General features: G+C 46.7%; 1 protein-coding gene across 5 annotated transcripts in view; it reads right to left on the bottom strand.

Annotated features, from left to right (window-relative positions):
- Nucleotides 1–25,928, bottom strand: part of ARNT2 (aryl hydrocarbon receptor nuclear translocator 2) — a 201,490-nt gene that overhangs the window by 128,263 nt on the left and 47,299 nt on the right. For 4 of the 5 annotated variants that reach the window (XM_008015665.3, XM_008015660.3, XM_008015663.3 and 1 more), the window contains exons 2-5: nt 25,462–25,576; nt 18,590–18,637; nt 5,588–5,801; nt 795–1,008 (exon numbers count right to left, since the gene is read on the bottom strand). In XM_008015665.3, the coding sequence (XP_008013856.1) occupies nt 795–1,008; nt 5,588–5,801; nt 18,590–18,637; nt 25,462–25,576 (591 nt within the window). Of the gene's footprint in view, nt 1–794; nt 1,009–5,587; nt 5,802–18,589; nt 18,638–25,461; nt 25,577–25,928 lie in introns of those variants that run through there. The other variant, XM_073012386.1, reaches the window with a different exon arrangement.

The raw sequence follows: 25,928 nt of genomic DNA, 5'->3' as shown, positions 1-25,928 counted from the left end.
GCTTCTAAACCACTTTTTCTCTATAAGCCCTATAGTTTTTATTGCATGATTGTGTATATTGCAGTGATTTTTAGAAACATGTATGAGTAGAATTGACTGTATTTAAACGTTTCAATAAGGAACTAGATTTCAGGTAACTAAGGCCTGGGTAATGAATGTCTATGGTCAGGATCACAGATAATCACATGCTTACTGCATAAACTTCAAACAGGGCATATGGATCTGGCTAATATATCAACGACAACCTCTAGTGGTAATGTACACTAATTGCAGGTAAAATACAGAAAAAGGTGATGTATTAAAAATGGATTTTTAAATGTTATCAAATGAATGAAGCTATCACACAGGCCAAGTCAAATATATTCCCTCACCTTTAAGCAGCTTTTTATGGCCTCCAGCTTCCTGGCCTGATTACTGTTTTTTTATTTTTTATTTTATTTATTTATTTACTTATTTTGAGACAGAGTCTCACTCTATTGCCCAGGCTGGAATGCAGTGGTGCAATCTCGGCTCACTGCAAGCTCTGCCTCCCGGGTTCACGCCATTCTCCCACCTCAGACTCCAGAGTAGCTGGGACTACAGGCGCCTGCCACCACGCCTGGCTAATTTTTTGTTTTTTGTATTTTTAGTAGAGACGGGGTTTCACCGTGTTAGCCAGGATGGTCTCGATCTCCTGACCTCATGATCCACCCTCCTCAGCCTCCCAAAGTGCTGGGATTACAGGCGTGAGCCACCGTGCCTGACCAAGAATTTCCTCTAGAGTCAAACAGCCTCATAAAGGGAGCTCCACTGACCTGTCATTGAGTTTTCTGAGGTGCACAGTTGCTCTCTCAGCTTCTCCACGTCATCAGGATGCACCTGTTCATACAGTGTGCTCCCAAACCACTCTGACTGGGGCTGGTTCAGAACAGGGGTGACGGAGTCAGACACATAAATCACTCGCCCTGTCTCAGCAGCCACCACAAACAGAAATCCATCAGCTGCTTCAAGGATGAGATGCTTCAGTTCCTATAAAGAAAAGATTATGATTGGCACAATACACTGGCAGACCCAGTCTGATTAAACTTTCTTATTGGGAAAGCAACTTTCAATTTCCTTTATCTGCATATTTATTCTGGTACACGAATAGTTTGGGAAACGAGTGCTTTGTTACTGGAAAATAAACTAGAAAAATGCACAAAGCTTGCATCACCCCTAAGATACAGCTACTGTAAATACAGTTAGCCCTGTCTTCATTAGTCCTTTGTTGGGGAGAGAGAAAATTTCCAGCCTAGGGGGATGGGAGAGCAATGAATGATCACCAGAAGGTGCTGGGCTGCCAGAGGCATGAACAGCTTCGCCACATATTGAAACTGTAGTCATGTGATTGGAGCAGAAGGGCGCAACACATAGTGCTTGGCACAAAAGGTGCTAGATAGAAGGAAAGGAAGGGGAAGGGGAAGGTGACACGGGAGAGCAACAGAGACTACGTGTCTCCCCACCCACAGCTTGTCATGCTGAAAGTACACTCTTGTTCCTTTTCTCTTCCTGTATTTCTGAGCTGAATGCTGGCACTGGCTATACATTTGCATTTCTGTCAGATTTCCAGAACTGACAATAATCACCATCATCTCAAAAGACTCTCAGAGTAACTCTGGGAGGCAGCAGGGAACATTATCCATACCACTTTACAGTGAGAAGAGGTTAGGAGCATGAACCCTGGGCTCACATTGATTCACTGGGGTCATGACTGTCATTGAAGGCAGGCAGGAAGCTGTTTGGGATCAAGGAAAGGGCAGCAGGAAGCCTTGATATTATCCTCAGAAGGACGTGGATGGGGCAAAATCAACTTTGTTAAAACGAGATGTCTTTTCTTTGTAGTGCCTGAAGGCAGCTCATGCGTAGTTGCCCATGCTATTCTCACATCAAGCTCAGGAGCCCTTTGCCACTGAATGAAATGGGCTTTGTGCCTGCAGGAGCCAGGCACTAAGTCTTCCCCAGACACTGTAATCCATGGCCACCCTTCCAACCACTTCAAGTACTGTTCAGACTCCAGAGGACAAAGGTATCCTTCTAGGTCAGCAGCTGGCAAACAGTTTTTGCTGGCAATCCTTTGTTTGAATGTAATCTTATGTGAAAACCCCACTGTAAAGCACATGGACAGCCAGCAGAGTGGAGGCAAAAGGTGGAGAGTCTGGCGCCCCAAATCCCAGTCCCTGAGCAGGGTACAAGGACCCAGAGGCTAGAGAATATTGATGTGCTGATGAGCAGAACCCAGGGAGCTTTGTAAATGTGTTTAAGCCCTTGGCTGGGGAGGAATTCTAACATCCTCTGCCTGGGAAACCAGGGCAGAAGCAATTGGTACAAACATTTTTTTAAGGGTATGTTTATTTTGCCCATTTCTCTTGCTTTGTACTTCTGCTGTTCTGTGTCACCTAGATGCTTAGTTAGTTCAGGGAATTCGGTCAGCATTTTTATTTTCAGTTTTGGGATGATCTTCCCAACAGAAAGAGCTGTAAGAGAATTAAAAGCGGAAGAGGATGTCTGGGGAAGTACATAATTCTTTGTCACTGGAGGAGAGGAAGTGGAGGCTGAATGACTTTACTCATGTATTCACATTTTTGTCCAGTTTGCAAAGACTGTGGAGAGGTCTTATGGGATGAAGCCCCACGTGCATCACGGACCCTCTTTTACCACCCTCCTCCCTAATGTTTATTTCCTGGGAGACCATCCATCACTACCAAGTTCCTATGCCCTGAATCCAGAACTAGCCTCTACATTCCAAGAAAACAGACAGTCATGGTTAAAAGCATGTATTCTGGAGTAGAAGACTATCATCTATGGCTCTCCCACTTAGCTGTGCAACTTTGGGCATGTTACTTCACGCCCTCAGTAATTTTTTTCAGTGAGCTCTTGCAAGGTTAAATGAGATGCTGCATGTGAAGACTTAGTAAGGACCTGGCACACAGTAGGTGCTCCATAAATGTAACCATTATCATCACCATCCAAGCAGCTGAGAGAGGACAAAGGTATGGCTCATCTGACCTGCATAGCTGCCTTCTCTCTTCACACCACTTTCATAATCCTCAGTCACTTAAAGATAATGAGATTTATTTCAAATATTGACCCTGTATGTTTTTTGGTGAGGATTAAAAAAATATATACAAAAAACTGACTCTAGCAGCTATACAGTGCTTAATAATTTCTGTTTGTTACTTACCAGCTATTCACCCTTCATTATACGTCAGGCCCATGTTAAACAGTCTATGCTTGTTGCCTTCCTCACCACAACCATACAAGCTGGGAGCTATCACTGCATTTATTTTTACAGAGGTGGAAATGAGACTTGAAGTTCCTGCCCTGACCAGCACAGTTTGTGTCCTCCAGGTGGCAGATATTACCACTGCTGGACCTTCCTAACATCTGCCAAGGGAGGGCTCCCATGACCACTGGGATGATTTAAAAAGGGATCAAATAGGTGAAGTCCTTGCTAAAGTGTCTAACACAGAACACACAGTAATAAACGTTAGTTCCTCCTCCCTTGTTCTTTATCTAAACCTAACTTCCATGACATAAATTGAGTCTCGGCTCTAACAGAATAAACCATTCTGTCTCCCAACAAAATCTTTTTCATTCCTGCCTCTGAGATTCTGTGTACACTGTTTCCTTTTTGTGAAATATCTTCTGCTCCCCTCTTTCTAGGTATTTTTTGTGGCTCCTTTCTATGCCAATACTGTCTCTGTCCTGAGAAGTTCCTCTTGATAATACCAGGACTCTACCACTCTATTTCAGCTTGACCACACGCTGTATCTTGTTAAATCCTCTATGACTTTTAGGACCCTATATTCTACACACTTTTGCATTTCCTAACTGCATGCCCTGACAACTGTATCATTTTGCTTCCCCCGCAACACCCCCCACCCCACTCTGCTGTATACAATGAAGTGCTTTCAAATCCATCATCTCATTTATCCTGCAAAAGCTCTTAGAGACAGGAAAGCAAAAAATTTTATGTTCATTTCACAGGATGAGCACACCAAAGCTTAGAGTATTTGCCAACCTGCCCTATGACCAGCGCATGGAAATACAAAGACCCTGAACACAGGCCTCTGGCTCATGTAAATCCACTTATAAAATATGACCTCACTAGCCATTTTTTGTGTTTCTTCTTGCCAACTAGTCAAAGACTAGTGTAGGTGTTAAAAATATGGCTTTGGGGTCCTACCAGCCTGTCTTCACTGGACCCAATCTTGGCTTCTCCACTAAGCAACAGATTAACCCTGAGCAATCTGCTGACTCTTTCTAAGCCTCAGTTTCCTCATCAATAAAACAGCTAAATAACAGTGGCTTCTTCACAGGGCTAGAGTAAGTAGTAAATGAGATATTTCACAAAAACCTATGACTCACACCAGCGCCCAAAAATGCCGGCCAGCTAAGTGCTCTGATCCCGGCCACTATTATCACTACTGCTGCCATCACTGTCTTTCTCCTTTAACTTTTATTTTAAGTTCAGAGGTACACATGCACGTTTGTTACATACTGCCAAGGGAGTAAACTCATGTCATGAGAATTTGTTGTACAAATTATTTCATCATCCAGATCCTAAGCCCAGTACCCATTAGTTATTTTTTCTGATCTCTTCCTCCTCCCAACCTCCACCCTCTAGGAGGCTCCAGTGTGTGTTGCTCCCCTCTCTGTGTCTGTGTGTTCCCATCATTCAGCCCCCACTTACAAGTGGGAACATGCAGTATTTGGTTTTCTGTTCCCGCATTAGTTTGCTAAGGATAGTGGCCTCCAGTTCCATTCATGTTCCTGCAAAGGACTTGATCTCATTCTTTTATATGGCTGTGTAGTATTCCATGGTGTATATGTACCACATTTTCTTTATCCAGTCTGTCACTGATGAACGTTTATGTTGAGTCCATGTCTTTGCTATTGTGAATAGTGCTGCAATGAACATACATATGCATATGTCTTCATGTAGAACGATTTATATTCCCTTGTATATAAACCCAGTGATGGGATTGCTGGGTCGAATGATATTTCTATTTTTAGCTCTTTGAGGAACCTCCACACTGCCTTCCACAATGGCTGAGCTAGTTTACACTCCCACCAGCAGTGTATAAGTGTTCACTTTTCTCTGCAACCTCACTAGCATCTGTTATTTTTTGACTTTTTAGTAATAGCCATTCTGACTGGAGTGAGATGGTATCTCATAGTGGTTTTGATTTGCACTTCTCTAATGATCAGTGATGCAGAGCTTTTTTCATATACCATCACTCTCATAGGCTGATTATATCAGCACGATTCCAGCACACAGTGTTTTTACTAACTTCTTCCTGTGTCAGTGTGCTGAGCACGATGTTCAGATGCTCAATATATTTTTTTGAGTGACATCTCATTAAGGTTACGGGAAACATAAAAGCAGAAGACCCAAAGATCAGACAAACCCTCTGCTGAACACAGCTTCTTGGAGAAAAATGGAAACAAAACATCTTGGCTTCATTCCTTCCTCAACCTTGAGCCCTGGTTCCCCACATAGTTTATTTCATCTTGGTGATGCTGGGAGTCTCCCCCCTTTCCAATGGTGATGTGATGACCAGGGTACCTGCTCTGTGAGGAAGGAAGGCTTGTACGCGCCATCGGTGGACTTGTTCCCTGTACCCCTCATGGACTTCATGTGCGAGACGGCCATGCGGAGGATGGTGAGCTTGTCTGGCTTCCGAGCCAATGCGCTGCACGTGGGGACCATGTCAGAGAGCTCCGTGATGTACTGAGTCATCTTGTTCCGTCTGCGCCTTTCAATTTCACTATGATTCTCTCTTTCCAGAAAGTACGAGATCAGGAGAGGGGGAAAAAAGAGAAGTATCAGATTAGGGATTACTATCTAGTGGGATAAAACCATTAACACCAAGTCATCAGGAACTAGGGGCTAACACCTAACAGCTGAGTGCTTTGAATGACTATTGGGCAAAGCGGACCTTTTGAGGCCTCAGCAAGCTCTTACATCTACATGTTGGAAGCACAGACATCTATAGTCTCAATCTCTAAATACATAGCAAAATCTTCTAATTACTCCCATATGCCTGAGGTATTTTTGTAAGCACAAAAAAATTGAGACATGAGGGCTGGGCACGGTGGCTCACACCTGTAATCCCAGCACTTTGGGAGGCCGAGGTGTGCAGATCATTTAAAGCCAGAAGTTTGAGACCAGCCTGACCAACGTGGTAAAACCCTGTCTCTACTGAAAATACAAAAATTAGCTGGGCATGGTAGCGCATGCCTGTAATCCCAGCTACTTGGGAGGCTGAAGCATGAGAATTGCTTGAACCTGGGAGGTGGAGGTTGAAGTGAGCTGAGATCACACCACTGCACTCCAACGGGCGCATACATGAATCTGTACATGGATATACACACGTGCACACACACAAATATGGTTACTGTCTGCTTCAATATGTGGTTTACATGTTGTATCTTTACATATTTATTACATATAAATATGCAATATATAAATATAAGTATGTAGTAAACATACTATACATAATATTTACATATTATATCTTGCAGTAAGAAGCACTACATAGCCTTGCCATTCTTTGTGTCACTAAGTAGACCAATAATGCTACAAATTTACTTTAAAGTTGTGAATAAGCCTTTGTTCTATGTCCAACACATTTTCTGCAGCATAGTAACAGAACAGGTACACCCCTGGCTTATGAAACAATAAATAACCAAGTTAAAATAAAAACACATTGCAAAGGAATTACTGAATGCAATCTCTGTGATGTGTTACAATAAAAAACTAGCAGAAGGGAGGGTAGAATGTCTCCAACCCAGGCTTTTTACCTTTAGGCTTGAAGGAGTCACAGCCAACCCAGTTCAACGACTCTAAGACAAAGCTGTTACTTGGGATAAAAGAATTATCTTAACATATATCCCATGTCTGCTGCAGGATTTAGGGTTTCACTGGTGTTCAAAGAATGAGAGTGACACTAAGGGCAAGAAAAAAACAACACAGGCAGGGCTGCCTCCAAACACTGCATGTATTAATGAACTTAACAGCCCATCCTCCCAGACTGGGGAACAGACATGCCAGTCAGCCCTGATGACACCAAGTAGCACGTGTTGAGGGCCTCTGAACACACAGACCAAGGGGAAGTGAGACTGCAGTAGAGGTCACTGCAGAGCGACCTGAGCCATCCACCGTGCACCTTCCAGACCCCATGAGCAGAGGAGTGGTAGAGAAAACAAGGAATGCCCAACTCTGTCGTCAAGCAGTGGAGGGTTAACTCTGAAGATAAAACATACACCTTGCATAGTGGAAATGAAAGGCAGAGTATGATTAAATGCTTCAAAAGGCAGGTGGAAAGCAAAAGCCACAATAGAGAACAACAGCAAAGAGGAGATGGTGATCCTGGAGCTGAGGGTGCTGGAAGGGGTAGGGAGGAGGAACTGGGAGAGAGCTGGGCCTAACCTGTCAGCAAGTAGAGGAGGTCTACTTTGGGGAGGGGATCAGCAGGATCAAATAAAGGCCTGGAATTGGGAAGAAGCATTTGAGGGTGGTGAGGAGGCAGGCCTAGATGGAACGGTAGAGATGGGCCCTGGAGGAGGAGATGGAGGCTGGGAGCAATAGGGAAATTCCTGAGGCCTGGTGCTCTCCTCCCACCCACAAAGGATAACTCTGCAGCCAACCCACTGGAATGGTGGAAACACCAGTCCCAGCACAAATGCCCTTGGTCCACAGAGCACAGCCACTCTGGTAGGGAGGGGCATATACTCTCCAGGAGAAATGGCTCCTGTGTAATCAAGCAGGGCTTGTTGACTAGGGGGTAGATAGAGGTAACCAGAGAAGAATGGGTTGGGGCGGGGCAATCATAAAGAAAGAAAGCAATGAAAAAGGGGGATTTGGTTACAGATTGTTGAGTTCTTTAGTGCATTCAGGAACCCTTCCCTGGAGGAGATACAGGAATTCTTTTCCTTCTCTCCAAAACTCTGAAGCAGGTAAATGAGTGGTGGCAGCCCACCCTGAACTGGGTCTTCACCAGCATCTCCTGCATTTGACTCCTTAGCCAGGAGCTTGTGACGAGACAACCAAGGTGCAGCAAGAAAGGTCTGGAGGAGCTCTCAGAGGAGGGTGAGCCCCCCGCCTCGCCAGACTACACTTCATCAAGGCCCGATAGGGTTGGTGGAACACAGAGACAGTTGGCTGGGGCTGCTGGCATTGGAAGATGCTGGGAAGCACCCTGGCTGCCGATGGTAGTACATGCATGAGTTAGGCCTCGGGCTGCACCCACCGCCCCGCACTCGCCCGCCAGACACCCTGGAGAACCGGCTTTCCTCCCATACACTCACCCCACCTAGAGTCTGCATTCCAACTCTTCAGCCTGACTTCTGGGATCTCCCTCATCAGGCGCCACCCACAGCCCCGTACTCTATTCCAACCACGTGTCAGCTGCTCCCTACCACTCAATATCACCAGGCAATAGCCATTCCTACTTATCTTCCATTCAGCACACAGGGAATTGCTCCCTTCCCTCAAAACTCCATCAGTGTCAAAGCTCTTGCAGCTGTTTCCTGGTTCTCTCCCACCTTTCCACTCCACGCTGACTGCTTGCTGTAACCACTTTTCCCCTTGTCAACAACCACCTTTTCCCAGCCTTTTTCTCCACTCTCACCCTCCAGTTTAGTCTTCATGTTGTGGCCAGACTGATGTTTCTCAAAATACAAACCAGAGCCTTCCCTTAAGCCCCTTCCACTGAGTCTCCAAATCCTTCAGCTGGTCACTGTGGCCACTGCTTCAATGCAGGGCTGACGCACACTTGCTTCTAATACTATTATCCAAAGAGCTTGTCCCATAGTGGCACAGACCATCTTGCTTTATAAATATTCTGCAGGCAAAAGAATATTCATGTGATTCTTAAACTGAGATCTAAAGCAATTTCACCACAGTGCTCTGTGAACCCAATCTGCAAGATAAGGTGTGTGAAGAAGATAGCCTTAGTGCAACGGCTTAAAAACTGATTGTATTCATTGCCTAGTCCAGAAAATGCTCCAAGCACTTTATATTTTATGAAATAATACTGAGTTACCAGCAGAATGTCAAAATGACTGACAGCTGCCAATTACTTAGCAACAAGATTTGATAAGTGACATACACATATATATGTACAGTTTCATTTTGAAGCCTTCATCAAGGCAGGCGGGATGATGCCATCTTGTGAATACAGAAGGACTCCAAGACCATGTTTGCTGGGTCAAGGCCATCTCCTCCCCAGAGTGAGGGGACAATTTGGGGTCTGCCTGGAGGAGCTGTAGGAGTGAGCCTGTGAACCTGGTATATGTGACTTGCATGTGCCCCACATGCTTGCTTGGGACTGATAGCATCATTAAAGAAATTAACTCCTATGTACAGGGAAGCAGGACCAGGACTCCATAGAATTGACAGCTGGGGACACAGGTAGAGCTGTCAGCTTCAAAGACACCTCTGCTGTGCTAAGAGGACCCAGAGCTTGGCTCCAGGAGCACAGCTATGGAAATCAAGGCACAGAAAGAAGAGGTTCAACTAACTGCACACTGACTTGTGTTTCTTTTCCAACTCTGCTCCTAATGGGGACCTCCTAAGTTTAATCTGAACAGTGAGGTACCCATCTTAATTAAAGTACACAAAAGGAGAATTTTACAAGATCTCAATAAAGAGCATCCTTTAACTGTTGACAGCAGTTGAGTCTCCTGTCTCCTATGGGAAGGGAACCTTAGACCCGGAGCAAGCAGACTGAATGAGACAGCCCCATGCTGGGAACTCCCTGATCACTACAGACATGGCACACCTGGAGCATACTTCGAGTCTGGGAGTTACCACGCTAGGTACTGGAGACGGGTGCAGGACAGGACAGAGAGCCCACAGACAAGCAGGGGCAACAGAGAGTGGGCAGGTACAGACACAATCCCTGTGTGGTTCCCTTGTACACTAAAAGGTCAGAAGAGGATGCTGAGAGTGTGTGATGGGGAGAGCTCCCTGTGAAAAAGTCCTAGGGAAATACTCAGGAACCCTAGGACCTGGTGAGAGGTGACAGCATGCTAGCAGTCCTCGCTCTTGGTACCTCCTCGGCTTCGGCATAGTGGACATGGACAAGGGGGCAGCTTGTTTCTCATTGGACAGTCTTTTTTAAAGTGTCCTAGTAAACCACACTGATAACAAAGCCTACTGGGTGATTGGCCTGCTCCTTTTTCTGTCCTCTCTGAACCACCAAGGTTTGTTTGTCTGAGGGCCATGACTAAGGCTGCGGCCTTTCTGTGATCTCTTTTCCTTTTGGAGTGTTCCTCTTGGTCCCTATTATAGAAAACTAAGGTTGCCAGGTTTAATAATGCCTCCAAATTTTGTTCAGGGCCCAGGGCTTGCTTTTGGAGCTTTCTCAAGCGCCGCCAGAGTGGATGCCGAGGCCAAGGAGGCACCGAGAGCAAGGGCTGTTAGCATGTTGTCGCCTCTCAATGGGACACTGAAAGGCCCCGCACAGGTCCTGGCTGAGAGGAGCCACAACGTAAACCTAAGTGCTTCTGCAGCCTCTCTTTGCTCATGTCAGGTTGATCAGGTGTGGGCACCTCAAGGCAGCAGGTGGGCCAATGCAAGATACTCTGAGAGATATGACCAACTCTAGCTCTAGCCAGGCCACCTACACTGCCATGGTCCAAATTTGAGAAGTCAGCACTTGAAATAATACGACTGATCACAACTCACTGCCAGCTTCAGAGCTACATGGGTCACATGTGGAATGTCTGTAGAGCAGCCCTGCTACAGATGGCACCAGGACTACATTTCTCCACGATGCCTCAGCTTCCATTTCTACCTCCTGAGGTCCATACCCCTCTCCAGGCCACAGCGGTCCCAACCACAGACCTGCTGAGAATAAACATAAAGCTTCTCCCCAACCTGGAGAAGCATCACCAAGCAGCTGCCACTCTCAAAGCCACTGGGCTTGGAAACAGGCCTCACTCAGGGCAGAATTTGTGCTCATTTCCCCAGATTGCACCAGAACTGGAAGACTGGTCACCGGGAGTTTTTTCCTTTTCAGAATTCACCCAGCACACAGTGATAACTTCTGCTCTTGGACAATTCACCAAAGTGTGCATGGCTCAAGTTACTGAACAAACAAGGCTTTCTGCCTGCAATTCCAGTAAATGGCTTCAGCACTTCTCAAGCAAAGGAAACATCAATCCCCTTCTCCCCCTACTAGGGATTTCTCCGTGAGATTTGACCAGCCAGGGTGGAGTCAGAACTGTAGGAAGAGACCTTTTGCATAGGTCATACCACCTGGCCTTCAGAGATAGCCCAGGGGAGTCATCAGACCAAGAGTGGCTGCGTGGGGGTCTACACACGAGTCCTGTTCAACTGTCAGCAGCCTCTGGTGCAGTATTAGGCACAGGCTGGCTCTGCCCCACCTCGCTGACACTTGGGAAGGAAGGCTGTGTCTTTCCAGGAATATCCTTCATGGCCCGTCGCTCCTGGGCAGCGCTGCAGGGCATTGTAAGAGCCATGAAGGCCAGAGGAAAGCCACTTCAGGAAGCCCCATGGAGGTTGGTCAGACACCTGCAGAGAGGGCCCACTGAGGCATATTCAGTAGGGCAGTTTTCCCAGCTTCTGAGGCTGCTCCAGAAAGGGCAGAGGGTTGTTCTCTCCTTGAGAAGGAGGTAGGCATCCTGCTCCCCAGAAGCCATCCAAGGCCCAGGTTTCTGCAAGGCAACTACAAGATACCTGTATGGGTCCAGGCTGAATACAAGACTCACCCAAAACCCAGGGAGGAGTCTGAGAAGCCCAGATCCTCCCAAGCAGGGGCCCAGGCCCAGCACCTCTGACAATCCCTGTTCCCAGTGAGACACGCATCTTACATGTTTCTATAGCAACTTATGGCTTCCCAAGCACTCTCTCAGCACTGACTGCAATCGATCCTGGCAACCCACCCGCCACCCTCCAATCAGGAAATACCTCCTTTACCTACAGAGGAGGAAGCTGAGGCTCCAAGGGTCAAACTGACTTACCATGACTGGGACCAGGCCTGCCAGTCACCTGCTGCCTCTCTCTCACCACCTCTACCCAGCAGAGTACTAACTGGTCCTAGTTCAGAGCTAGAATGCCTGGGGAGACTGTGGAGCAAATATATTTAAAGCTTTATGGGAGAAGAATATGCCTAGCAGCTTCCAAACAGACACAGCTCAGGACTACTTAAGATCCCAGAATTGATTTCCTCCTTTCTCTCCAAAAAACTCCAGTGTTATTCAGGCACTATCATTTCAAATCAAGGTTAATCTCTCTAGCAGAAAAACTGAAAGGGGTAGCTTAGCTAAAAATGGTAAGAAACACATCAAGGTGCAGGTCCATCATATGAGAGCCAAACGTATTGTATGAAGAAATCACGCTGGCTGGGCACAGTGGCTCACACCTATAATCCCAGCACTTTGGGAGCCCGAGGCAGGCGAATCACCTGAGGTTGGCCAGCCTGGCCAACACGGTGAAACCCTGTCTCTACTAAAAATACAAAAAATTAGCTGGGCATGGTAGTGCACACCTTTAATCCCAGCTACTCGGGAGTCTGACGCAGGAGAATCACTTGAACCTGGGAGGCAGAGATTTCAGTAAGCCGAGACCGCACCATTGCACTCCAGCTTGGGCAACAAGAGCAAAACTTCGTTTCAAAAGAAAAAAAAAAAAAGGAACTCACCCATCCATATTAGCATGGTGTTAGAAAGCCACCCCCTCCTACAAAATCTTTCATTCCAGTGTGTGCTAACCCTAACCCTAACCCTAACGCGAACCGTAACCCTAACCCACTGAAGCAACATGGACTTTAGTTGCTCATAGGCAACACTGTACCAGGTTCTACTCAACTTATCTGCAGCTCTTGTCTGGTTCATACGAACTGAGACTGCAGAGGCAGGGAGGAGGCATGGGAAGTTTGGAAGGGCTCATCTTGGGGTTTGCTCTGCAACATCTGAAAGGCTTGGCTGAATCTCTTCCTGCTTTGCAAGGACCTCACATGCCCATCCAGTGTGTCCCACACATGGTGACTGATAAGATCAGGTCAGATGAAAAAAGGGGCACTCCTTGCTGCTGCCTGGTCACCCTCTCTGCCTTGGAAATACTTTAGGCATCTTCTCACTTGGAAACAGAGTAACCCACTCTCTAGGCTAAGATGCTCAGACTAAGAATTCTGGAAACCCACAGTTTTCTTTTCTTTCTGCCAGGAAAGACCTCTGCAGGACACGCCTACCTTGCATATTTTCCTTATCAACAGAGTTTTGGTCATGATACCTACTCACAAAGCAGGAATGATTAAAACTAAAACATCACCACAACCTGTAAAGCCAGCGGGAAAAGTGCCTACAAGCTTAAATACCACACAAAACCAAAAGGGATGTACCAAAGGGGGAGTGATGAGAAACAAAAGGTCAATTCTGCAGAAGCTTTTCTGGACGAATATCTTTACTTTTAGAGGTTCACTGTCTAACTCTACAAAATATAAGGCATAAGTTTGGACTGGTGCAATTGAGTGCTACAATCTCACCAAAGAACAGCCAATGGGGTCACTTACAGCCATTTCTAAAAAGGTTAAAGAGAGGCCAGGAAGCCCATCGATAAGGGATTTTGAGTCCAAGCTCTTAGGAGGCTCCAAGCACTGGAGCTGAATCCTCAGTAACAGATATGAGAACTCCTTGGAAGGTCTTTAGGGTCTTTTGAGAAAGGGTGCGGAATGAGTCTGAAGGGAGCAAAAATACACAGATAATACACAGTGACAAGAACTAAAGTTTGAGGAGTGCATACTTGTTTGTCCCCAAGTTGTAAATGTAACATAAAAAGACAGTTAGGACTGTTTCCTCTGTTTTAATGAAACATTATGCATACATTCACACACGTAAGGCACCTGATGAGTGAGTGTATAATTTTGACCCTACAGATGGCAGCTCTGGGATGTTACAGTGCCCCTTGTGAAACAATATTTAAGATGCCTCTACGCACTGGTGGCAGCTGACCCCAGCTGCAGGTATGAGAAGGTATCCTGGGACTCCCTAGAAAATGTTAATCTAAGGGGCCGTTAAAGTAGGAAGATGCCCCCAAACCACTCAGAGTGATGAAAAGGCTTTTGGCCTCTGCTTGAGTGTAAGGTTGCAGGACGGGCTGGGCGGGACTGGTGTCTGCCTCCCAGGCACACCAAGACCATCCACACAGGCACAGGAACCAGGAGGGACTGGTGCTGACCTCACTATAGGAGGGTGCGGCACCACTACCAGCTGCCCAGGAGGATCATCTTTGGAGAAACACTTTCTGGAGTGTAATCAGCACTTTTCCAAAGACACAGGGTTTATCACTACCTGCTGTTAGGATCAGTGACTTGATAACTGGAATTCCAAGAGTGAGGTCAAGCCAAGTGCTCCCAGCGGAGGCTGCTTTCCCAGCTGAGCCCAGGAAGAAAGACTGGCTCTGCGACTTCACTCCTTTTCACCTCCTTGGCAGAAAGGCCTTCTCTGAAACTCGTGCCATCCATCTCTGCCACCTTCTAGGCTCTTCATCATCATCACCACTGCCCACCCACACAGTCAGCCCCTGCCCCTACACCACCCCCAACGACAGCCTCTGCAGGGGGTGACACACACCTACCCATCTGTCTCCCCACGCCTCTGCCCCCAGGACTGACCTCCGCCTCCTCTACCAGACCTCAGCCAGCCTCTCCCATGGTGGTGGCTTCTCACTATTTGACCACAACTTCCTACTTTTCCAGCCCTCTCAAACTCCCACAAAATTAGAACTATTCTTGGACTGCATTGCTACTTCCCATCCCTGGCATCCTTCATTCTCTTCTCACTCTTCCGGACTCCCAGTTGCCCTTCACTCCCTCTGCCATTGGACCCACAGCTTGGCCTCTTCGACCACCCTCTCATCGATACCTTAACCACCTCGACTCCTGTCCTTCCACGGCACCTGCCCTAATTCTCAACCCTGAGTCTGAGAAAAGCCTGCATTGCCTGTATCCACTCCGCTGGGTATTGCTGGAGGGAAACTGCACTTATACACAATGATGCCACCTCACATTGGTGGTCCACAATCTCAAATGGGGTCTAAAGTTTTTACATCTCTGTCTTCGGTTAGCCTCCTTCCTGTGAATTCAACCCAGGGCCACCCCAAACTTCGCTCTCCCATACAATAGCAAACCTCTTCCCACCTGTGGCACACAGCTCCATTTCCTACCTAATCAAGACAATGGAAGCCACGAAAATTAACACCTCCACTTCTGATACACCCACAGCCTCGCACTTGGCCTCACCCGCAGCTCCTTCCTTCTGCCTTGGAGCATGAGTACTCCCTTCTGTGGGCTTGGGTCTCTCTCCTCGTCCTCTGAACCCATCTCTCCCCAACCTCACTCCTGAGCCTTCCAAATCTCTAGTTATCCCATTTTTCCCCTCCTCACATGGATGCACTCACTGTCTTCCCATCCTTAAAAAGTACCCCTCCCGGAACCCCTTCCTTTTTGATCTACATCCAAACTGCTCAAAGACTTGTTCTCACATATCTTCATGTCTTCATCTTCCAATCAGTCCTCAGCCCACTGTAGTCTGGCTTCTGTCCCCCAGGTCCCCGTGACTTTGTGTGGGGGAAAGGAAACTTCGAATGTAGGCAGAGCCACGTTCTGCATATCACAGCTCCCAGAACGGCATGAACCCCATGTGTGAGAAAGAGCTGAGGCCTTGGGATGTGGTGAAGTGGGCCTGAGACCATTTCTGGCACTGGCAGGCGGGATCCTGGAATGCATGTGCACGTATGGGCGTACGCATGTGCGTGCTTGTGTGTGTGTGCACCTGAGGTCACATAGCAGTGGCAGCTTCACATCTACTACTCTGTTGCATCTAAGGCCTGCTGTGACGCGCCAGGCTATGCTAAAGTAGCAACCACACCAAATTCCTGTAATTGCGCTCCTTTGTGACTGTGACCATACTTCCCAAATCAAAAATTGAGACATGAGGTCTCATGATAGGCAGGACTTTTAAACTTGGAAGCCCCCTTGCGAAAAGCTGGAAAAGCTGATTGCACACATACATCAAGAGACAGAAACCATGGCACAGCACCCTGCCTAGATTCTGAGTCAGCAAACTACGGCGGGTGCTGGCTCGCAAGGCAGCCTCTATCTCTTCCAGGGCCTCACATGAAGGGGCTTCTGTTGTGTGATTGTAAGAAGAGAAAAAGTCAACAGGAGAGGCACTGGGGTGTTCCATGCCAATTGGAAGCAGATTCTCCACTCCTCCCCTGGACAGCAGCCACAGTGACAGCAAAGTGGAGGGATGAGGGTGGACTCAGTCATCTCTCCTAGTGCTGAGCAGCTCAGATGCATCCACGGGCCCATTCACTGAGGGCCCAGCAGCTAAGCCTATGTGACATAATAAAGTGGCCTCTGGGGTCTTACAAACTCATTCCTATTAGTAACAGCACATGCTGGAAACACATCCTATCTTCCTTATTTTTCACAGGGGAAGCGATATGGTTCATAGGTGCCTGGGTTTGAACCTTGACTGTATAAAAACGAACTCACAGACAGGCTCACGAGATTGTTACCCAGAGTGTAGAGTTTCTGTTTCTTACTGCTTGGGCCTAATACAAGAGCTTTTTGTACTCCTGCACTATTATTTCATCATGGACACTGATCTTTTCAATGTCAAACAAACGTCACTCCTCATCTCTCTTCCTCTTTATGTTTTGAGGACCCAGGAATCATCATTTCCTGAGGTTAGCATGCTTTGGAATGTTATCTCAAGGGGAATTTTGACATGGAGGAATCAAAGTCATTGTTTCCTCATAGAGGGAGGCTGTGTACAGTGAGAGCAAACTGGGGCAGGGAGGTACGTGCCCTTCTTTCCATTTCAGCAAGAAAGCACACCCTGCTATTAAAATGTATCCCAAGAAATGGGTGGATGTCCAAGCTGCCATTCTGTCTGCACCAAGGGAAAACAACGTATGCTTTTGCTATTGAAACTCATGTCCTGTTTTGATTAGAAACTCCAAGGTCATTAGTGACCAAAATGTTCTCCATCTCCTCTCTACTGTTTCAAACAAAGCAGAAGCTGAAAGATGGAAGGAAAAGATTTTGGGGAGGAAAGTGTATGGCATGATGAGAGTTTACTATGGACTTGGAGACTCTGGGGATCTGTGGGAAGTAACGAGATGCACGTCCCTCTTGAACGGGTGGAAAAGTGTACTGAACTCACAATCGCAACGCAGTTTGTAAAAGGAATCATCACCAAAAACGGCCACCATGAGGGGAGAAAATTAGGGCAACTCAGGGGGCCCAGGACTCAATACGCACGTGGTTCCTCCAAAACAACTGAGGTTATCAGCCCAAACTACGGACCAGGGACACAGAAGAAAAGTAACCATCACCCATGGCAAGTTTTCAAGTCCATCAATGACCAAGAATTAGGAAGGCTTGGAGGCTTGGCTAGTGGGGAGGAATGTCAAGGCAGGCCCATCCTTAGGCAAGTGGGTACAGATGTGAATTTTGCTAAGAATGATGGAATGATTTGTGCCCTCCCGTCAACATTGCCAAACTTCCTACCATATCTTAAACAAGATGGGAAAAAAAAAAAGAGTCATGGGATTGGGCCTGCCTTATCCTTCATGTATGTAATGTATATAACCCCACAGACATTCGTGATCCAGCAAACTCTCCATGAGGTGGTCTGCACTCAGGATGACCCCGCAGAGCCCAGATAAAGATGCTGTCACATGGCCAGAGGGCAACACAGTTCTTAAGAACTGAAAACCCAGTTTTCTATCCTGCATCCAGAATACAGCTGCCCTGGTTTCTCATATCTCTTCTTATTTTCCATGGTAGCAATAGAAGACTTATCTTGACAGTTTTTTCTAAACTTGAACTCTAGGGCTATTCAGCAGGAATGAATTCCTCTGTTTGCTTTATAAGCAATGAAAATAATTTTAATAGATTCCTTTTTTCAAAATAGGACTTTTTTTTTTTTGAGATGGAGTCTTGCTCTGTTGCCCAGGCTGGAGTGCAGTGGCGCAATCTTGGCTCACTGCAAGCTCCGCCTCCTGGGTTCAAGCCATTCTCCTGCCTCAGCCTCCCAAGTAGTTGGGACTACAGGGGCCCGCCACCACACCCGGCTAATTTTTTGTATTTTTAGTAGAGATGGGGTCTCACCATGTTAGCCAGGATGGTCTCCATCTCCTGACTGTGTGATCCACCTGCCTCAGCCTCCCAAAGTGCTGGGATTACAGGCGTGAGCCACCACGCCTGGTCTAAAGGTCATAGGACTTTTTAAAAGACTTTTAAAAATACTTTTTAAAAAGCCTTATTGTCTTTTAAAAGGAATCCTTAAAATTGACATTCATTGCTTATAAAGCCAACAGAGTTAATAACTGGTTACTTACCTTTTGATCATCTATAGCTAGCTGCCACTGGGCCAAATACTGCCACAGAGTGAGGGACTAGGAAGAGGGTCAAACTATAGGCAATGGCTTTTTCAATGACAAAAGACATTACATTCTTGTATCTTTCACTAAGGTGATTGCTGGCTATTGGCTTCTTTAAGTCTAAGGAAAATAAAATAAACTTACCTTGAAAATTTACTGGGGCCTTCACCATCTTCATCATCGAAGTCCATTCTGAAAAGTCAAGATCACAAGTGAGCACTGATTATTGGAGAACATTTTAACTGGTAACAGGAGCTGCTGGAACAAAAGGAGCTTTATTCACTAGGACTGCTATCCATTGGTCCCAATCTTTGGCAGTGCTACAAGCAGTTATCTATACACAGTCATCAAACATGTTCAAGACAAGAGGAGGCAAAATGAAAGGTCTTCAGTCTAAGCAACATTAATTCTATGGCTGGGAATATTCAAGTATCAACTTGTCCCTCCAGAACTCTATACGCCATTCCCTTCTCAGAACTCTTAGCAGCCAATGGATTGCTCTGGCTACGATGGAAAGGTGTATCTTCCTTGTCTCTCACCATCTTTGGGAATACCTGCTCCACTCTGCATCATCTATTCCACATTAAGACTGTTTTCTTACTTTGTCTTATGGTATATTAACAGCCTGAAAAGGCTCATGGGATTTTGAAAACAGAAGTTGTCAGGGTGAAGGGATCACAAGTGAAAGAGAACATACTACTAGTTGTACTGCTTAAAAATGTGGCTGGTCTTGATGAGTCAAAGTGAAAAGGACATTTAAGACCTTGCCTTATTAAATTCAGGACCAAAAACATGGCTGTTGAGGGGAAAATGGCTGTTTGGGGCCCAAGCTATTCAAATAGGCTGTGCCTATGGAAACTCACCAAGTAATTATTCAGACTCACCTTTTACTGGGCCTCTCAGTGTAAATATAAGACAAAAAGACTCGATAAATATTTGTTGAACTAATATCTTAAACTCTTCTCAAAAAATCATGTCTCTCTAACGGTAATTCACATGATTCTTGAATATGTTAGGGCAGAGTGGGTACTTAAGTGGTGTCACGTGTACCCAGAGTCCTTGGGGAAACAAAATGAAAAATGATACAGATGTCTGAGCTCTCCTGGACATCCAGGGTTCGTGCAGCTCCTTGAAGAGAAAGTCTCAGAGCCACTGCATTCCCCATCTCGTTCTTTGTAGTCCTGGTGGACTGGATGAGGCATAGTTCCCATGGAATTCAAGCAGAAGGAAGGCCAGTCTGCCTGGCAGCCTGGATTGAGATATTCCTTGCCTAAACAGTTCAGTATCAGAATGAACTGTGTATTAAATGACCACTGCTACAGATTCTAGAGCTGCTGGCCTCCCAGTAAGGGTGACCCATACCCTCAGGCTCTAAGGGCAGGGCTTCAGTGGCTAATGAGTGACTTGGAGAAGGCACAGGACACCCAGGTTACCAGGAAATGGCCAGATTACACAGGGCAAGCCATCCTTGCACGGGCACACCCAAGAAGCTCCCAGCAAGAGAAATCCTCGTCTCTAGGGGATTTGGGGCAACTTGAGGGACTTAGGGACTGGAATTAGGTAAGGCAGAGAAGTATTTTCTTCTTAAAATCAGTGTCTTTTGTTTTTGTTTTGTTTTATATACAGCGTAGCCAAAGTCCTAATCTTGGTCTTATTTTGTTTGGAATGACTGATAGGATCCCCTGCTAATTTGGAATCTCTGGTTCTCGGACATAAGGGTTATACTAACAGTACAAGAACAAAAGGAGTTACATGATTGGAAAAGATGACAGTAATGATAAAAGAAATACCTATGCACAAAACGAACAGGAGATGGGGTAGAAAAGTGATAAGAAAAAAACAAGTACAGTTAAAGGGCCTTACAGACACCACTAAGAGAGACAAACACACAATTCTGCAAGGTAGTTTGGGAAACCAGGCACCAGGCAGCAGCTGTAGAGTTGCTGATGTTGTGGACAAGTGGGAGCTGAATGCAAGACTTTCTAAATGGATCAAAGCTATCAATATTCTGCATAATTACTCAGCCATCACCCCACCTTTCCCGGAAAATTACATCGGGAAGGTAACCACCAAAAATGCTGTAATCAAATTCACCCGGTGTTCTGCAGAGTCGCAGAACTACGCTGCCACCTAGTGTTCACTGTGGGGAAGAGCGATTCTGCCGTCCACATGAAGGTTATTTAACACCCCGTGCGTGCTGTCAAAAACATTTCAGCGTTAAGAAAAAGAAATAGCTGTTTCAACATTCCAAAGAACTCAAGCAAGCATTTAATGAAACCACAGGTGGGTATGAGACATACAGTTATCTTTAAAATTCCTTTTAGCTCAAGTTGGCATAAGTATGATTGTCAGTACTCCTGCAAAATGCAATTTATAAGCCAGCCCTCTGTCCTCAGCCTGCATGATCTTTGGGGTGTTTAGGGTGACCAACCACCCTGATTTTCTCAGTATAGGAATGAAGATACCTGGGATCTAGGACTTCAGTGCTAAAACTGGAAAAGTCCTGGACACAGCACAATGGTTGGTCACCTTTGTTTTCGCAGAGAGTTCTGTTCTTTACCCAGTCCTTTGTGGGACCAGACAGATAAGGAAGTGAGCCCCGTGGTAAACAATCCCATGTTGGCCAGGTCAGCTGTGGCTCAATCAAACAGAGGGTATGAGAAAGAGATGGCCTTGCTCCAAACCCAGAGTCTTCTGAAGTCCTCTGGGAACTTGGGAACCAGCATTTGTCTGGGAAAATTAGGGGCCAAGATCCGTGCCTCCCACCTGTGCATGTGTACAGCCATCAGCTCTAGTAATTCAGGGGCGAACCAGGAAATGAATCAGGACACAAATGTTTAAATACTCAGGATGACTCAAGCCACCCAAAAACAATCTCACTGGCTCATCAGCAACATGGAAAACAAGGCAACCCTGGAGGACACGAAGGATCTTTTAGAGCCACACCTGCCAAGATGCTGTTGCTTTGGACCCCTATCACTATCTCAGATTCCCTACTTTACGTAGGACTACCATAAGCTATGCCTAGTTCTTTGCTATAAGTCTAAGTAAATCTTGTTTTATATCTTTTATGTGTCTCTATTATACAGCAGCATCTGGATAATAAAGGAGAGAAATCAAAATACGACTTTTAAGTCCTATTGTACTCACCTTAATTCAGCACGGTGAATGGATGATAGAAGAGTCTTCAAAAAGGGGGCTGAAAATGCATTTTACTGTACTTTTCTGTCAATGAGCCTGAATGCCTGCCTCGATGAAAAGCCATGATAGGCATTTCCAAACTTGCAATTAGTTAGGAGTGAGTGATGTGAAGCTCCCTAACAGTGACTGTAATCATAATAATGCTTCATCAAATACGAGCCACTAAACAGAAGTCACTTGTGCTCTAGTGAGATAAAAGGGTTGGTCCCACAGTGACAGTAAAGGAGTGATCCCGGGCCAACCCAAAGCTTCTGCAAGAAGTGAAGTGTCAAGGGCTGCTGGAAAATGCTCCTCCTTTGGAGCCTGGACTGGCCAGCCCAGACTGCAACAATGCTAACACATAAAAGCTCACCAAGAGACACAGCTGCTTACGGAAATATACCTGTAATTTGACCACATTCCAGCAGCTCCCAGGGTTACCTTAGAAGGAGATGCTCGTCTCTCGGCTATAAGTAACTTGAAAATAGTTTTTCCTCAATGATGCTATTTTAGAAGCCCAGGATCGGACTCCAAGTGGAAAGGAACTGATGCATCCCTGCCCTCAGCCTCCACCCTCCATCCCCATCAAAGGCTAGCTTCGGGATGGGCACAAACCCTAACTGGTCACCTCTGCTTCCCCCTAACTGAATTTGTCCCCAAGGAAGCCCCCCACCCCTCACCACACTGTCACTGAGATCAAGGAGGTTACTACAAACGTGCATTCCAGGTGACTTGCTTCAGCTCATTTCTCCCACGCACGTGGAATCACTTTTGAAAGAATCTGGGACTTCAGAACCTTCACCTTGAGTCTCAACTGCTGGGAGGGCAGGCAGCTTGCTAAGACGCTTACTGATGAAGGCTGTCAGGGAAGTGGGAAGGAAGTTAAACCATGAAGATCCACAGTGCTGGGCCAGGCGGGAGGCCTGGAGGATCCCAACTGCGAGATGTTGGTTTTACTTGGCTTTGAAACACTAGGATGGGAAGCGGGGTTATCCTGAAAATTTGGGATACTTCCCTCCACCAGAATAATCAGGTCAGAGTGGGAAGACCTAGGCAAGGAATAGGGGTGTGGGAAGGTCCTTGCCAATGCCAATGCCCCCTTCCACCACCCCCATTCCCCTTCTCTCTTCTTTCCCCTCTCTCTCTGAGTCTCTCCACCATGTCCCACATTCTCAGAAGGAAGAAGGAGGTGGAAGAACACCATGCCATCAGTAGGGAGGGCAGTGGGAAATGCGTGCCGTGGCACAGGAGCAGGGGCCTGCCATGGGGTTACCTGCATTTCAGTGAGAGTGAGTGACTTCCATCAGGGTCTCCTTTGTACTTAGCTAAGTGTTTAGGCTGTGGTCGAAGGAGCTATTATCATGAGCTTCTAGAACAGCGGTGATCTCAATCACAGAATTTCAGCAAAACATGTAAAAACGTCAGATGCAAGAATTACTATGGAAACAGCCCTGTAAAAATGGAGGTTTCTTTGCTTAGACACAGGATACATCCCTAAGCCACTGAGGCTTGGCAATGGAATCATTGTTTGTCCCCTCCCTCCGTCAGGGAACAGGAAGTAGGGGTGAGGATGGTGGAGGACAAGCACCCTAGAGAGGTCAAGCTGGTTGATTTGCCTTCCACAGGTCATGCCCTCGCCCCTGGGTGATTTGTCAGCAATTGCTGCTCATCCTCCTTCCTCTCTCATTGCTTTTCTTGATGTTTCATTCCCTAGGCTTTAAGTGGAAGGCTAGGCTCTGTGTCCGCCTGCTCAGGATCCACATCTGCCTCCAGTGCCATGCTGTGTGTGTGACCCGGGAAGGAAAGCACAGTGGGGCAGGACTTCTTCAGAAATGGGACTGAAGCTAGATGTAGTGGCTCATGCCTGTCACCCCAACACTTTGGGAGGCCAAAGTGTGAGGACTGCTTGAGGCCAGGAGTTCAAGACTACCCTGGGCAACAGAGCAAGACCCTGTCTCTAAAAATAAAATAAAAAGAAATGGGACTGCGTCCCCAGTCAAATCAGCAGCTCAGGGAGCAACCACAAATCAGGGTGTGGACACTAGGCTGGGGCGAGAAACATGGAGACCAAGGAGGGAAGTAGCCTCGGCTCACCGCAGCCCAGGCCCTGCAGGAGGGGAGAGGAAACTCCTGGCAGAGGCTCAGAGGTGACTTCCCAGCACAGAGACAGTCCCTGGTCCTGTAAGTACTAGTCTGGGCCTGAGCATCTCTGCCTGGACTTGGTCCTGACTCAGCCCAACTGCCTCATCACAGAGTCTTGTGCTGGCCTCTTCTGGAAAAGGACTTGGGCAAGCAATGGGGCTCTGTCCTCAGGGAATGCGAGTTAGCGTGCACATAGACATTTAAAATAATTTTAAAAGGCCTGGAATTGTAAAAAATCAATTAAGTTGATATGGTGACACCTCTTGTCTTCTTTTAGCAACTGCTGAGCTTAGCACCTAGTTAGCAAGAATGGTTGGTTGAAATCGGATGGCTGGGTTTGCAGGAAGCCCCAGAGGTGAACCACATCATTTATTACAGAGTTGATCTGCAGAGCTTTGCCCCAGGCACCAACACTGCTCATCATAGCTCTGCTGGTCTCGCTGTAAAGATGGTGGCAGCTGCAGATAGAGAACTGGCTGCATCAGCACCCAGTGAGTGCAGTGAGCGTGCTGAATACAGGGAAAGCTGGCATCACCACCAAGCTCAGTTGCTGGGCTTTTTAACCCCCTCCCTCATCATAAAAACCTCAGGCCCTCCTTTAGAGACTACACAACACACGTAACAGTCTTTTTTCCACCCTAAAATTACAAGGCTGAATATGCTTTTGCATTCTAGCCACACTCCATCTCAGATCCTGATATTTCCTATTGCCTCCACCTTTGTTCCCTTTAAGAATCACATTGGACCACCTAAAAACGGGCCTACCCTATCGGCACTGGGCTGTGAGAAGTGGTTTCTGCTGTAACCGGACAGTTGCATTCCCAAGGAGCCGTGTGTTATCAGAAATTGCTTTAAAAGTACAAACTGATTCAACTTCATGAGAAACCTTGTTTATCAAATAGTGCATTGAAAATAAAATGGATTCAACAGTAGAAAGGGGCTAGGTGATATATTGAGTCTGAAAATGTCCGTCATGTTTTTCCTGCAGGATTTTGGTTGGTTGGATGGTTGGTGGGTAGTTGGTTGGTTGATTGGTTGGTTGGTTACTTGGTTGGTTGGTTGGTTTTTTAGGTCTATGTACAGCCACAAACATTATGGATCATTAATAGGTGCAATTTTGGTTCCATCTGCTCAAGAGTGATGATATTTCTGGCCCTATCAGAACAAGTACACTTAGAACAATAGTACTTAGTATTATTACCACCTTCACTAGCAGAGCAGCAGACAATGCCAACGGTCTGGTCTTCAGGCACTGAGATTTAGCCAACTCTTTTGAAAGGAATTCCTGCACACCATCTATGAAGGAGGAAAGAACGGACAGCACCAGGGTGGAACCTTTGCAGCCCACAGGGGCTGGAGCTCGGTGCAGCAGTGCTGCCAAATCTGGCTTGGAGGCTCAGGCAGGATAACAGGCGAGCCCTCTCCCTTCAGATGGCCTGAGCCAGGCCCAGCAGGATCACAAAGCACATTCTCACCACAAGGACAAGCAAACAGAAGTCCCCAGCTGGGTGCCGAGGCCCAAAACACTGAGAAGCAAATCATGTGCATATTTAGGAATCTTGCAAAAGCTAAACAGGATGCAAACTGCTGAGCTTCTATTCTACAGGACGGGGAGAAATAATATTTTCCTAACAGGTCAAGAGCATTGCTCAACATTTGTTAAGCCAATTCCTGGAAACGCTGAGGTCACTTACCCGGAACGCCGCTTTCCTCCACGGGCAGGCATGGCCCCCGCCATCCTCACCTGTCCGGTAGCCGCCATGGGGGCAACGGGCAATGTCACAGATCCAGGTATGTCTGAAGCCATTTCTGGAATTCAGCAAAGACAAGAGGTTTTGTCAATGCCAGAAAAGCCCAGTAACAGGCAAGAAAAGTTGTCATGCGGTACCAGAAGCACCACCTGCGTGGAGAGCCCAGGGACCTGCATCCAGCAGGCCACTCTGCCATCATCAGCTATGCAACTGGGGCAAGTCTTTCCTCTTTCTCTGGAAAAGAGTATCTCTGGCAGTACTCTCATATTTACTGATCGAAACTGTGGTTAAACAGAATTAAAACAGCTTCGCAGCTTTTATAAGGCACTCCTGTCTCCTGACCACCTGGAGGCAGGTAAGATGCACAGGAATCTTTTGAAAGGAATTCCTGCACACCATCTATGAAGGAG

The sequence above is a fragment of the Chlorocebus sabaeus genome, chromosome 26 (genome assembly GCF_047675955.1).
Source record: "Chlorocebus sabaeus isolate Y175 chromosome 26, mChlSab1.0.hap1, whole genome shotgun sequence".
NCBI lineage: Eukaryota > Metazoa > Chordata > Mammalia > Primates > Cercopithecidae > Chlorocebus > Chlorocebus sabaeus.
The sequence above is the reverse complement of the archived record's forward strand: the minus strand, read 5'-3'. Positions and strand labels throughout refer to the sequence as shown.